This window comes from Chionomys nivalis, chromosome 2, assembly GCF_950005125.1.
Source record: "Chionomys nivalis chromosome 2, mChiNiv1.1, whole genome shotgun sequence".
NCBI lineage: Eukaryota > Metazoa > Chordata > Mammalia > Rodentia > Cricetidae > Chionomys > Chionomys nivalis.
This window is the reverse complement of record NC_080087.1, coordinates 32,387,255-32,402,149: the sequence shown is the minus strand read 5'-3', so window position 1 is coordinate 32,402,149 and position 14,895 is coordinate 32,387,255. Positions and strand designations below refer to the sequence as shown.

Genomic DNA, 14,895 nt, shown 5'->3' with positions numbered 1-14,895 from the left:
ATGTCTTTCCCAGACAGCTGCCATTTTCTACCTCAGAACTTAATTCTAAGAGTAACTATATTGCTTTGGCTTGCAGGATAGTGAAATGTACAAAAGGAGTAGTTTGTAGTTTTGTTTTTTTTTTTTTTTTTTGGATTTTTTTCGAGACAGGGTTTCTCTGTAGCTTTTTTGGTTCCTGTCCTGGAACTAGCTCTTGTAGACCAGGCTGGCCTCGAACTCACAGAGATCCGCCTGCCTCTGCCTCCTGAGTGCTGGGATTAAAGGCGTGCGCCACCACCGCCCGGCTAGTTTGTAGTATTTTAAGGAAAAACCTAAACATAATCTACAGACTCAGGTGCTTTCTTTATAACCAGGACAGAGGAGTGCAAAAGAGTTGTAATGAACTACATGGGAAGTTTACAATTGTCAGTGCAGGAAATCCTTACTCTCTCCCTACTCTCAAATCAGTTCATTATACTATCCAAGCAAGAGCTCGGTGTGAAGCAGTCACTGAGAACCTCCCTTCTATAATCTAGTTGTTTGAGCCTGTAACAGATACCAAGGAATCGTGGTTCATAGAGTACATGAAGTTCAAAATTAAAATCAGTCTAGCTCAAGCCACTAATACAGCAATATGCCTCCAAGTACGGCTACCTACCTACAGACTGTTGGTTTCGCTAAGCCTTTACCTCTTTCCTCTCTTGGTACTCTGTCCTTCCTCACAGGGAAACTTCATCACAAATGGCCTGAGTTCCTTACTTCTAAATCTATGAAACACTACACTTCTTGAACCCACTCTGCTTTCTTCTTTCAGTGAGGGAGAAGGGGCGCTTCAGCTCAAGGCTACTCCGTCTTCAAGTTCTCACAGGAGTCAGTAACTAGGCTCTTCCAAAGTCTGCGAAGAAACTCTACAGAGTCCTGTCTGCTTAGGACAAAAGAACAGTAAACCAATAAAAGCTCTCCCTCTACCTCAGGAACTCCCATAGGCTTCAATAAAAGAAAAGTTTTCTGAAAAACAGCATAGAAGCAATACCTCAGCTTATTTCAACTGAGCTCGTCTCCATAGCATGCTAAAATCAATCTTCACTGCGCCATGTTCGCTTTCTTCTCGCCCTTTCCTGCCATTCCTCACGTCTACCCATTTGGTCCCAATGTTGTTTGCTGGATGCGTCCACTTCTTCCCGCATATCACCTCACTTCATGGAGGTCCCCCAGGTAGGAACATCTATAGCATCACTTCATGTGCTCTCTAATTGTGTTGCTGAAATCTATGAAAACCTGTGTATAGAGGTGACCTAGCCTTTCCCTAGGAGCACTGCCACCCTCCCTTAGTGGACCAGGCAGGAATTCTTGACTCATCCCAGACTGCTCCTCACCTGCACATAGCAGGTCCTCCACCTAAGCCAGCCCCTCCACGCACCTCAGAGCAATGAAGATTAACTGGTTCTTATCTAGTTTCCAAATGTCAGGAAGAGATTATATTTTTACAATTATTTTAAAACATTTGCAAATAACTGAAATTAACTCTTGAAACACTATTCTAATTAAACCAACTGTATCTTCTTTATGATGAAAATATACAAGTAGATGTATACAGATAATATTTTTAAAATTTTAGACATGGTCTCAGAGTCCCGGTCTTGAATTTAATATGTAGGTGAATCTGGATTGAATTCCTGATTCTTAGGCCTCTACTGCTTGAGAGTCACCACTAAATTCAGCATATATAAATATATATATATCATATGTATGTAACATATATATTATATATAATAAACTCGGCATATAGTTATATTCTCTGAAATTTCTATCATTTAAAAATTTTTAGAAACATGTTTTTGGTAAATAGTACATTTCAAGATAGTTCTGACTAAAATACCATCCCTTTACAGCATTCTGTGTGTGTGTACAGGTTCATGAGGGTGAGTATACATGCATGTGCAGGGGTATCTGCAAATGATGGAGAGTAAGGATAGAAGTTAGGTGTCTATCTTAGTTAATGTCCACCTTATGTTTTGAGCCAGGGTTCTTTACCGAGCCCATGAGCTCAGCTTCCCTGCCTGTCCCGGCCTCCCCAGTGCCTGGCATTTTCACAGCTCACCATACTTCTGTGGCAGGCGTTTTACTGAATGAGTCACCGCCCCAGCCCTTTTAATTTTTGCTCCATATTCATGTACTAACCACAATCTATGGCCACAACACCCTTAACATGTCCAATCTTATCACATATTAACCATAATAACTAAATTAAACTTGATTGCATTTTTATTAATATAGGATAAGACATGATACTATTTTTTGAAAAGATGAAGTTCCCTGGCTTCAAGATGCTTACAGAGGAATGTGGAGAGGCAGATATGCAAGAAATAGTTGTGGTAACAATATTATAAAAACTTAGTATTCATGTTAGTATCATTAATAGGTTAGTAAAAGAAGAAGAAAAAAGTAAAAAGATTCTTTTGAAGTAATGATGATCTAATATTAGAAAAAGACAAACAGAAAAATTACATACAAAGGCAGAATAAATCTATATATAAAATAAGCCAGCTATGAATAAATATGTCTGAGAGTATGGGAACGTCAGTTTCTTGTGGAATATTTGTTTATACTGTGTGAGTATGAGAAATCACAAACAATACTTATTGGAAAGAGAGTCAGGCAAAAGTGCTACTGATATATTTCCATCCAATTCGGAGGAAAGGAAAGCACAAGGCAATTTGTAAATTGTAAATCACTATGAAGAAATTCTTGGGCTATCTTAATTCAAAAGAGCCTAACCTGACCTGCCACATGGGAAGCAATCGGATGTGACTTCTCATCTCCCCATCGGCAAATCTGCACCTGTGCATCTACCTAGCTTTACCTGCCAATTAGGAGAAGAAAATTCCCTTCTCTTAAAGCCATGTGAGAACTTGTACTTCTACCCTCCCACTCTTTAAAGAACTCCAGTCCATTAGTTACCACCTCCATGGCACATTATCAATGGCTAAATCACTACCGAGCTATTCACAAAGCAAAGAAACACACTTCAGCATCCATCAAATGTCCCAAATGGTTCCTACCCAGCTACTCCCCAGCATGACACACACTTTGGAAAGACTGGCCCGCCTTTGCAATATGGCATTTTTTTCTGTTCCATTTCCAGCCCATTACTAATGTGTTTTTGTGTCCATTTAAGAAAAGTAACCAGAGCCATTATCTTTCCAAATACAAAGGCCAACTCTCTTCTCTCTTTACCACGTGTCTTCACAACACACAGCACCTAAATATTCTTCTTTCTGAAATGTTCCTCCACAAAATCCCCTTGACTTGCCTTCTCAGGAACCATAGCCTCACCTATGCTGTCTCTATAGGAGTCCTTGTCCGATTTCATAGCCTTTTAAAAAGAGCTTTGGTCCTTCCCCTCCTGAACACAAGATTCACACAGCTGTTATCCACTTCAGTTATCCTTGCGCCCGAGACTCTACTTCTAACTCCCGTTCCTTCCACTCCAGAATTCTTCACCTAATTAAAAGCCACCAGCAGCATCTACACAATTGCTAAAAGCCCCAAACAGAAGATGCCCCTCATTTCTTTTACCACACTGGACATATCCGAAGACCTAGCTTCAAAATATATGGCCCCAAACAATAAACTTTATCTTCCCTGTTCACTATTTGCAACTTCATGCTGTTAGTATAGGTCTCCCCTGCATTTCTTCTTTCTAGAAACAGTGTGACTGTCAGCTGATCATTGTGCTTGCAAGACCTTATTCCACTACATCAATTCTCCCATTCACCCTGGATCGTTTCTCCAATACAGCACGTTAACTCCACCCTGCTGAGAGAATTCTTTAAAAGGATGCCCAATCTACTCCATTTTTACCTTTATAGGCCTGTCATAAAGCCTTGCTTGCCTTTGGCCATTCACTACCCAGTTAATCAAAGTAATAATTTCTGATCCTTAAATAACCCAGCGTTCTTATTCCTAGTTCAGGATTTTAGGTTTTTGTTAAATGTTTCTCTCTGGGAAATCTTCCTCAGTCCTCCTCTAGAGAACAGGCCCCAGCCCTTCAGCCATTCTCCATTCTAAAAGTTTATTTTGTTCACTATCAGTTATTATCTGAAATTACTTCATTCAGTTTCATATATATATATATATATATATATATATATATATATATATATATTTTTTTTGTTAATGTTACATCCCAAACACTAAAATACTTGTATAAATATCTGAGAAAGTGCTGGGTGTTGGTGGCATATGCCTTTAATCTTAGCAACAGGGAGGCAGAGGAAGGTCAGTCTCTGAGTTTAAGGCTAGCCTGGTCTACTGAGTGAGTTCCAGGACAATCAGGGGCACACAGAGAAACTCTGTCTCATAAAAAACAAAACAAAACTCCAACAACAATGAAAAACAAAAAAATGTAGAAAGCAATCTGAGCATTCAAAATTTTAATCATCAGACTGAGATTTGAAAAGGAGGAGACACTTTTATTAAGCACAGTATGGATGTATAAGGGAAAGCATAATCGCGCTCTGCTGCTGAGAGTAGTGACCAGTGACAACGGTGACAAGAGCACACAGTGGGGCCAGGAATGGTCCTTAAAATAAGTGGCACTAAGACAACTGGAAAGCTATGCAACATATAAAAATTAATTAAAAATAACCACATATCCAAATGTAATAACTAAAACTACAAAAATCCAAGAAAACAACAAAGAAGTAAATATATAAGACATAGGACCAGGTAATAAGATTTTGTATATGATACAAAAAAGATGGACAAAAGAAAGAAGATAAACTAAACTTCACTAAAACTAAAACATTTTTTTTCTTTTCAAAGGGTGGGAAGAACATACAAGTGGCATTAAACATTTGTAGAAATTATATCTGAAAGACAGTTGCCATTACATATGTCTCCATGTGTGTGTGTGTATACATGCATACATATATATGCATGTATGAAGCACTACTAGAAGTAAATAATAAAAAGACAAAAAATAAACAGGCAAATAATTTCAACAAACATTTCTTTTAAGCTCTCAGGAAAAACATGCCTAAAATGTTCAGCATCATTAACATCAGGAAAAGACAAGTCAAAAATCACACCATTAATATCATGCCTCATACTCTAGAGCAAGGAAAATGAAAAGAATGCAAAGAATTTAAGTATTGGTGAAGATGAGGAGAGACTAGAGCCCTCATACCTTTCCTTGTCAGGTTCTAAAATTATTTATCCATTTTGGAAATGAGTTTGAGAATTCTTCAGAATGTTAAAAATAGTTATTATGTGATCCAAAAAACTATACACTCCCAACTCAAATCCCAGAGAAATAAAAACACAGGTCGACACCAAAATTTTTTCATACCAACACATGGCCATAGCAGCATAGTCTTAAAGCTAAAATGTAGAAACAAGCCGAATGCTGATAAGCTGATGAGCAGGTGGGAAAATGCAACATACACATATTTGGCAAAAAAAAAAAAAGTACTGCAGATGCACCATATAAATGGGGACATCTTGGTGCTCGTAAGTAAAGAAGCCAGTCATAAAAGGCCACATACTAAAGCCAGGTATGGTGGCTCATGCCTCTAATCTAAGCACTTTGGAGACTGGGAGAGGAGGATCACAGTGAGCTTTAGGCCTATCTAGGGGACAGTGAACATCAGGGCAGCGTGGATTCCAGAGCTGAATTCTGTATAAAAACAAAATGAAAGTCTCAACTCCTAACCACAAAGACAACATATTATATGATTTCACTGAAGTGAAGTTTCCAACGTGCAGAAACTACAGACAGCACTTTGTTACCATGAGTCTATATGGATGCATGTTATGTTTATAAATTGGAAAGGGCTGCTAACAGGCATTAGATGTCTTTGGAGGAGGACTTGCATAATGCTGAATATAATTAAAAACAGTGAACTCATACCCCTTTTGGAATTTATTATGATTTTGTATTATCATGTATAATGTATATAGGCACACATGCACCAGAGTGTGCATGCGGAGGTCAGAGGACAGCTTTTTAGAGTTAGGTCTTTACATGGGTCCTGGGGAACAAACTCAGGTCCTCAGACTTTTGTGGCCTGTGCCTTTATCCCCTGAGCCACCTTGCTTCTTACATCTTGTTATGCCATGTTCAGTTGGTATCCCTGGGAGGTCTGCTCTTTTCTGAAGGAATACAGGAAGAGTATATCTGGGGGAGAGAGGAGGCAGCACAGGCTGGGAGGAGTGGAGGAAGGAGTAACTGTCGTCGGGATGTATTTTATGAGAGAAGAGTAAATTTTAAAAAAAGGGTATTAAGATGTGTGAATTATGTCCCAATAAAAAGCTATTTAAAATTATGCAATAAAGGTATTAGTAATGTTAATCTTTCCTAATTTTAATTTCCAAATATATAATTAATTATATTTTTGATGAATGTTGATTCTACATTTGTTACATGCTAGGGATATAAGACGAAGATGCTACCTATCACTCTTGGTGAGTTTTCAGATTAACAGAGGACATTCTCCTTAAATACTGGTTAGGTGTATACAAAATATCTGACTCAACTGACATGCAGACAGCGTTAGAAGAGAAGGCTATGGCACACATTGAGGTGGGGAGAGAGGGAGGAGAGGTAGAGATCAGGGCTAGTCAGAACAACTGCTACCAGTTTTATATATATAACACACTTAAGAAGATTTAGTAATCTTGGAGCTATAATCACTATAGCAATCATTGCTATCAGGAACAAGTTTCCTGAACATCTGCAGCCAAGTCAAAATAGAGCTTGTTCTCTTTTCCCCTCCCCATCTTCCTTCCTCTTGTGTATATTTGATATCCGGTTGACCTGTGATAATTAGGTAAAATGTGATGGGTCCTGACTGATCCTGAGCAGCTCAGTGGTGGGGTAAGCCTAGTACTTTCTAGCATGCCTGTCTTACCCCATGTTCCTGCTATCTGGTGCAGATGCTCAGTCAACACACTACTTTCTTCCTTTGTATGACAGTGCATGAAGCTCTCTTCTAGTCACCCTAATTCTCTCCCTTCCGGATGTCTCATCATTTACCATGTGGCATATAATTCTATTTGGTAAACGACAGACCGTCTATTCAGATGAATTTTGAGAGTGGCTAAGGAGGAGGGAAGGATGTAAACAACTATCGCTGTGACTACTAAGTACTTAAAGGTTGTGTGTAAACGTGGGCTTGCTTGTGAAAAGAGAGTGCCTGCTGTATGCTGGACCTGTACTGAAATTATATTCCGATTGCTAGGACTCCAAATCTTCTGGAGTTCCACCATTATAATTTTGGTAAATTGGAAGTTCAATAAGAAAAGTATACATCGGGTCAATTTTTGTAGAAGCTGCCAAGTCTACAATGGTGCATTCCAATTCTCAAGTATAGCATGAAAGAAACTGTAATTTTAAAGTTGTCTTCCTGGTGATAAAAACTACTTACTTTTGCAGCACAGGATCGTATCACCTCCTAAAAGAAATACAGTACAATAAAGAAGGATTCATAATTTTATTTAGATAAATATTGTCTCTTTTCAAAACATTCAGATGTAAATCTTCTAATAACCAAAATGAGCATTTGAAAGTTTCTTTATCACCCTGGATTGTCACTCTGCATTCTTTCCAATGAGCTGCAAATAATATGAATTCAAGAGACTTAATGACATTTTATAGTAAGGCCAACCTGCCAGTGGCAAAGTCACTGACCTAAACTTCTGAAGGCCCAGTTCTGGTTGTCTCAGGAAAGATTCGGTCTCCTTAATAAGCCTGGCATAACTTTCAAAATTCTGTCCTACCACGGAATTCAGCCAAAAATACAAACTGAACCTGCTAAAGTACAGTTATTACCATAAATGGAATCAATGCCCATAATTTCCAAGTTAGCAATTTTAATCTGATAAAAATCTCATAAATACTAAAGTTGATAAAGAATGGGGCAAGTAATTTTAAAAAGCAGAAAAGGGACAGTTTATAATTCACAGGATAAGGCCATAACTATCCATTTTAAAAAGAAAGTAGTAGAAATCAACGAATAATAGACAAGTTGAAAATTTGCTATTATAAAGACAACAAATATATTATTCAACCCCAATTAGAATTAATCAACATTTATCATCAGCCTGGTATATTAAAACAAAAACAAACAAAAAACCAAGAACAGGCCTCAAGTCTAGAATAAACAAATAAACTAACAAGCAAGCATAAAAGAAGAGCCCTGGGTTTTCCTTTCAGACCCCGCATTTAAAGGTGATGGTAATTCAGGGTCTACAGGAGAACTGGGAACCTCGCTTGAGTCCTGGCCTGGATCTCAACTCCACTCTTCAGTCTGCGTGCATTCCATTGCTCTCTGGGCTTCCTGGACTCATCCTCTACTATCTCCAGTGTTTGAGGAGTAACTATAACAACGCATGCAAAGCACTTAGAAAAGTACCAGAAACACATTACAACAAGGATTACTAATAATGAAATATTACTTATCATTAACTCTACAGAATGAATTGCTTTTGCAATAGAAAAAAATTAACCTTTCTCAATATGGAAATAAATAATTTTAAAGTCATTCCATTCTTACTTCCGTGGCTCTGCTTGGCAAGCATCTCTGTGACCATTGAGCTAGGCTCAAGTTACTGTGAAAACTGGGGCAGTCTTGAGTGGTCCAGCAGATAGAGAGATAGGTCTGCCTGTCATCTGAGGATGGTTTTTCATAGGTTCAGGTCTACAGATCAATTACTTGTCAAACTGGTTAATCCTAACAGGTACCCAAAGTTCCGAGCAGCTGTGGATGTAGTTACGAAGGCAGATCTCTGAATCTAAAAGTTAATAATGAGTGTATCCCTGAGAAGCCTCGCCTGAGCTGTAGAATGCCTTTTAGGTCTTACTGTGGGAGCAGCTGTCAGGTCTGCAAACTTTGAAACAAATGATTTATATGATGACTGAATGACAATGCTCTAAGGAACAGATTATCGCCTACTTCTATGTCCTTTCCTAATGAATAAACACCTATTAAATGCCTGCTGAGATGAATTTATTGTGTAGTTTAAATAATATACAAATAATACCTTAAACCCAAGTTCTATTAGAAAATATTCCTAGTTTAGTTTTTTTAAAGGCTATGTTGAGCTATTTATCTTCTATAGCTAGAAGGAGCTATAGTGAAAATGGTATTTGGAATCTACCAAGATACAGTTACAAGAAACATGATAAAAGACATTCTGATAAAAAGTAGGAAACCCCACCAACCTAAATGCTTGTAGAGCACAAAAAGAATGAGGGTCCCACAGGCTGAGTACATCTTAGTCTATTCTTATACACGCTACCTTATGTACAGACTGGAGGGAAATGGATCATACAAAACATAAAAACAAAAGTTTAGTAAAATATCTGGGCAGAAAAATAATGCTTTCTTTCTTTCTTTTTTTTTAAGCCAGAGACACTGGACAAAGATTTATTTCCAAAGGCAGCTTTTGCATTAACCCAAGACATACACATTCTGTAATTTAAAAGAGAACTCTGTGCTCAAAGCTGAACAACTAAAAACATATGAATTTTCTTTCATAAAATTACTATTTCTCCTGTCTTGGATTTAATTTCTTAAAAATATTTTTGACATTATTTTTCTTTTACACTTGTTTAATTTTCGTTTCCATTATGTGAAGATATAAAATGATATCAGAAAGCATGCCATAAGAGCTAGGTCAAGATGTCAGTTTTCAGACTGAGAGATTAGAGGAGAGTGTCACTATGTCTAGTGCTTACTGGTTCTTGTGTCTACAAAACCTTGTCACACATACAGGGTTCTTTTATTTTATTTTCTTCTATTGGAGATGTATTTTTCTCTAAATTTTAAAGAGTAACATATCTACTACAATTCCTTTTACTATGTGGAACACATCTGATTGGTTATATTAAAAACGCTAAAAATATGCAAGGATCAAAACACTGAAACAACTTAAAGCTATATGTTTTTAATTTTAATTGAGTAACATAAAAAAAAGACAGAAACAAATACAACCACCCTCTACCCTACTTTCCAACTAAATCTAAACCCAGGGAAGAGTGTACTCTGCACCCTGTATACCTCCTGCCGAAGGAGAAAGGGAGCAGCACGGCAAGGACTAAGGCTTGCAGTACCATTCTGGGCACGTTTGCTTTAAGTGTTCAAGGAGAGCACTAAGGGAGGAGGGAGGGGATAACATGTGTTAAGAGCCAAGTTCGGTGCCAACTGAAGAGAAAACAACAGCCCACGAGCAAGGCTGCTTAGTTGGCCTTCAAGAAGCCCAAGGCTAACATTATCTAAAGGACCAAGGTCAAAGAGGCTAGTATTCTTCAGAGAGAGCCTATGGAGCTATGCTAACAGTACACCTCATGAACAAAGCCCCCTTCCTGTCCCCATTTTCACTATTTTCCTGGTGATAGCTGGTTTCTTTGGCACTTAAGGGCAAGAAGGAAACCTCAAAATATGGTTATGAAATATTGATTTCTACTTGGAAGTTACAAGTTTTTTCTTTTATCATTTCTTTGTGGTTTTACTATTTTCCTTTAATGTTAAATGTGTGTGTGCTCTTATAAGCTAATGAGATTTTCTTTAATACAGCTTAATATTTTTCCATGTTGGTGGTTGCCACATATATGAAAACATCTATGTGTATGTATCATGTTATATATTACACATATATACATTTATATTTATCAAACAGAAATCTACAATTTATTTATATCTGGGGACAATTACTAATTTTAACTCTAGCAAGTCTTTCATTCATTTACATAAGAGAAACACTTGCAGCACATAATCCTAGGTTTGGGGTGTGTGTGGTGAGGTGACGCATATTGAATCCTGGGCTCTGGGCATAGTAAGCTGGTGCTCTGCCACTGAACTTCATGCCCATCTCCCTAGTTATTAACTGCTTATTTAACTTCTTGGTCAGTAAAGTTCTATTTGCATATGTAACCTAACATGTACGTTCTTCAGTTAACTTATGCTTATGTTTCCTAAAATTATAATTCATTTTCCCCTCTGGTATATCTAGTTTTATGAGTTTGCATCACAATATTTATACTATGTCAGCTTAAAGATGTATTTAAATATCTGGCAAGACAAGAACTGTCTTAATTATTATCTGTTCTTTTACCTGGCTCACCTGGAGTAGCTGAAAATACTTCTTGGCAGGTCGCTATCATTTATATATACATGGTTTGCCTCTTGAAACCACTTATCAATAATATACACAATTATTTAATACATATACTTCTGTTCTTATCAACAGTAACAACTATCATTATTATACTATATCTTAGACAACTCAGAAAGACTTGCATTCAGGATCTCATTGAATCTTAGAAATTCAGTTAAGCTGAGGTATATTAGAACCCTAACTTGCAGGGAGGAAGATTAGGCTTACTTGATGTACTCGAGAATCACAAAGCAGGCATGGTTAGTCTAAGCCCTTGGGCCCTAGAGGTACCCGCCGCTCCTTTACATGCATTTTTAGCATGCTGCTGAAAACAGTCCCCCACTTATCTTAGTAACTGGGTATTTTAAGTGTCAGCTTTCCTCCTACCATTTGCAATGCAGAGATTTTTAAAAATTTGTCATTGAAATTCCTTTATTTTTATCTTATCCAGGGAGTCTTTTAAAATGAAATTCTCAGATCACCTTTGGACATCATTAATAAATAATCTGATTTATTCTATTTAATAAAACACAATCTAGTTGCTGTTTCTGATGTTTTGCCTATAGTGCCCTTTTCTTGTCAATGTGCACAGTCGTAAATGTATGTATGTGTGTGTGTGGCATATGCACATTTGTAGGCAGATTAGAGAGAGGTAAATGTCAGATTTCTACCTCTATTGCTCTTCACCTTATTTTTGAGACAGGGTCTCTACTGAACTTGAAGCTCAGTGACTGGTTGGCTAGCTGGCCAGTGAGCTCTATGGAGCCTGTGGTCTCTGCCTGATCAGTGCTGGAACTACAGACACACACCACCATGCATGGCAGCTGTAATGAACTTATGTCCTTATGATTGTGCAGTAAGTACTTTATCCACTGACTCGTCTTCCCAGTCTTGAAATTCACAGCATCCATTAAATAGCACTCTTGCTTTAAATGAGATTATCCTTTCTCCATGAACACCAGTCTACTTTTACATTCTCATTTCGGTCTGTCCAGAAGGTTTTATGCAGCTCCATACATGAGTTCACATAGAATATCAATAGAAGTTAGGGAGCTAGTGATGTAGGTGGGTCTTCTCTCTATGTGTTGCTTTCATTGGTTAATTAATAAAGAAACTGCCTTGGCCTTTGATAGGACAGCAGCTTAGATAGGCGTAGTAGACTGAACAGAATGCTGGGAAGGGAAGTGAGGCAGACGCTATAGCTCCCCTCTCCAAGACGGACGCAGATTAAGATCCTTCCCAGTAAGCCACCACCTCGTGGTGCTACACACATTAATAGAAATGGGTTAATCAAGATATGAGAGTTAGCCAATAAGAGGCTAGAACTAATGGGCCGAGCAATGTTTAAAAGAATACAATTTGTATGTTGGTTATTTCGGGTATAAAGCTAGCCGTGCGGGAGCTGGGCGGGAATGCAGCCTGCAGCTACTTCTACAGAGTGGCGCTCCAATGTGGTAAACTGGATCCATGTAAAACCTGAGAGAGCTTAATTCTTTCAAGGAAGGGGAAATACAGTGTTATAGTGGGATAACATAGATATCATAAAAGGGGGTTAAGTGGGGTGGGAAATGGGAGGACAAGGATGAGGGGGCAACATGGGAAGGGATAACTAACACTAAGGACTTTTAAAAGGTCACATAGAAGCCTAGTACTGTAGCAGCTTCCTAAAATATATACATATATATCAATGGAGTTTAGATGAAGTTGCTATAAAATGTGGGTAGCAATACAATACCCCAACAGATATATCATTCCAAATAAAACTTTCAGTACCAAGAATAAGCTACGTTTTTTGAGTAATAACCCATACTTATTTCTAGTGGACTGACATTATGTCATTCAACTGAACGCAAATGGAATCTGATATCCCTCTGTCTAGTTTTTATTGACTGAAAGGGCAATTTATCCTGACAGCTTAACATTATTGACTGTTCTTGTTTTCCATTAAAGTCTATATTTTGGGCAGTACTTTCCTCTGCTTCTATCTTTAATGTCTTCTTGGCCTTATGCAATAGTTTACATACAAAATTATACTATGTCATTTAGCACAAGCAGAAGCTCACCAGCCACATACACAAAAATTAGTTATTATACCTTTTTATGTAGGAATTCTTTTAAAATAAGAAATTTTTGCACTATTTATACTTGAAAAAAATCTATGAAATCTATCTTTTGAATACATATAGTTAATAGCTGCTTTGTTTATAAAAGAAGGGTACCACTCACTATAGTGCCAATGTTACACATCTGCTACAATAAGAGTCAACATGAGCACTTTATAGTGTATTATTAAGAGAATAGGAAGGTAAAGAGTTAGGGAAAATGTCAATATGATGAATCTGGAAAGATAATTAAGGGTATCGATTTATCCCCTAAAGAGGAAGACAAAAAAGAAAACAGATTCTCTATACAAGGGAAGTATAGAAATATATGATGTGGAAATGATGGGAGAAAAGGTAGATTATTGAATCCATCTTTATTCAAAAAATAACTATTAATCTCAAAATATTTTACATTGGTATGGATTTTAGTTTATTTATATAAGTTTAAGGTCAATTTTGTTATGCTGTATGTATATTTCTATGCTTGTTTAAGGTATGATGTTTATGCAGCTCATTTAAAAATGTAATATATAATTAAAAATACAGATTAATAGTTATCTATAATAGTGAAACTTATAGCCACATTAGTTAGGTTTTTAGGTACACAAAGATATATTTCAATTAGATAGGTAATCATAAAACATTTCAAATACCTATTAATATGGCATTTAAAATATTTTAAGAACTCAGACTTTTCTCAACAGTGATATATGTCTGTTCCTGGCAGCACCAATTACTTCAAAGAGGATAACAGGCATCGAAAAAGCTCATTATGGAGTTTGCCTTTAGTGTGGTAAGGCTAGCCATTTGGGCAAGAAACTGCTCTTGCCTGGACTGCTTGACATTATGCGGTATATACTGGACATGCTGGACCCACAGGAAAAGGATTTGCCAAAGCAAGATAGGATGGTTCTTCAGGTTCCTGATTCACAGAAGAAACTATCAGACATTCCACAGGACACAGAGGAAAGCAACTGAAAAACCTTGCCAATATAGGTGGGACAATCCTTCAAATTTCCTACTTCACCGAAAAGTTTGACAGATACTCTAGGCCTTTAGGCTGAAGATGGATGCCCCAATGTTACAGAAGAACTTTGGGTTCTGACTGTCCAGGCAGCCAGATGTCTCTGTCATTTCTAGAGTTTTCCCCTCAACCATCTACTTATACTGAATTGTGAAAATCATCTGAGCAGACCCAGGATATAAATATGCTAAAAACAATCAGAGGTGCCTTCAAGGATATTACAGTGAAGACAAGTTGATGTATGACTTTCTTATATGCTATGGATTGAACCAGACTAACTGTTCTCAACAGAGAGTGCCCTGACCAGCACCTAGAAACTTGCCAGAAATGAAAACTGACAGACTAAGCCAGATATATTTAGGAATACAGCCTGGCAATTAATGCTCTAATAAGTCTGCTAGGGGTCTCTGCCATACCTTGAAGTTCAAGAAACACTCAAACCTAAGCTTTAAGCAAGATATTCCAAGGATTTGAATGCATGGACAGAAATATCTTGTTTAAGTATTATTGTCTGTTTTCTTATGAATTAATTTCACAGTGGTTCTCAACCTGTGACCCCCCTCAATAAACCTTTCTCTAAAATATTTACATTATAATTCATAACAGTAGCAAAATTATAAGTATGAAGTA

At 37.4% G+C, this 14,895-nt stretch overlaps 1 protein-coding gene across 5 annotated transcripts in view; it reads right to left on the bottom strand.

Moving 5' to 3' along the window:
* Positions 1 to 14,895, bottom strand: part of Ahi1 (Abelson helper integration site 1) — a 142,765-nt gene that overhangs the window by 72,494 nt on the left and 55,376 nt on the right. For 4 of the 5 annotated variants that reach the window (XR_009055621.1, XM_057751696.1, XM_057751706.1 and 1 more), the window contains exon 17: positions 7,410 to 7,436. The exons of the other annotated variant lie outside the window; for it this stretch is intronic. Coding sequence is in view for 3 of the 4 variants with exons in the window: in XM_057751696.1 (XP_057607679.1) it covers positions 7,410 to 7,436 (27 nt within the window). In the remaining variant the exon portion in view is untranslated. The remainder of the gene's footprint in view (positions 1 to 7,409; positions 7,437 to 14,895) is intronic. 5 annotated transcript variants of the gene reach the window in all.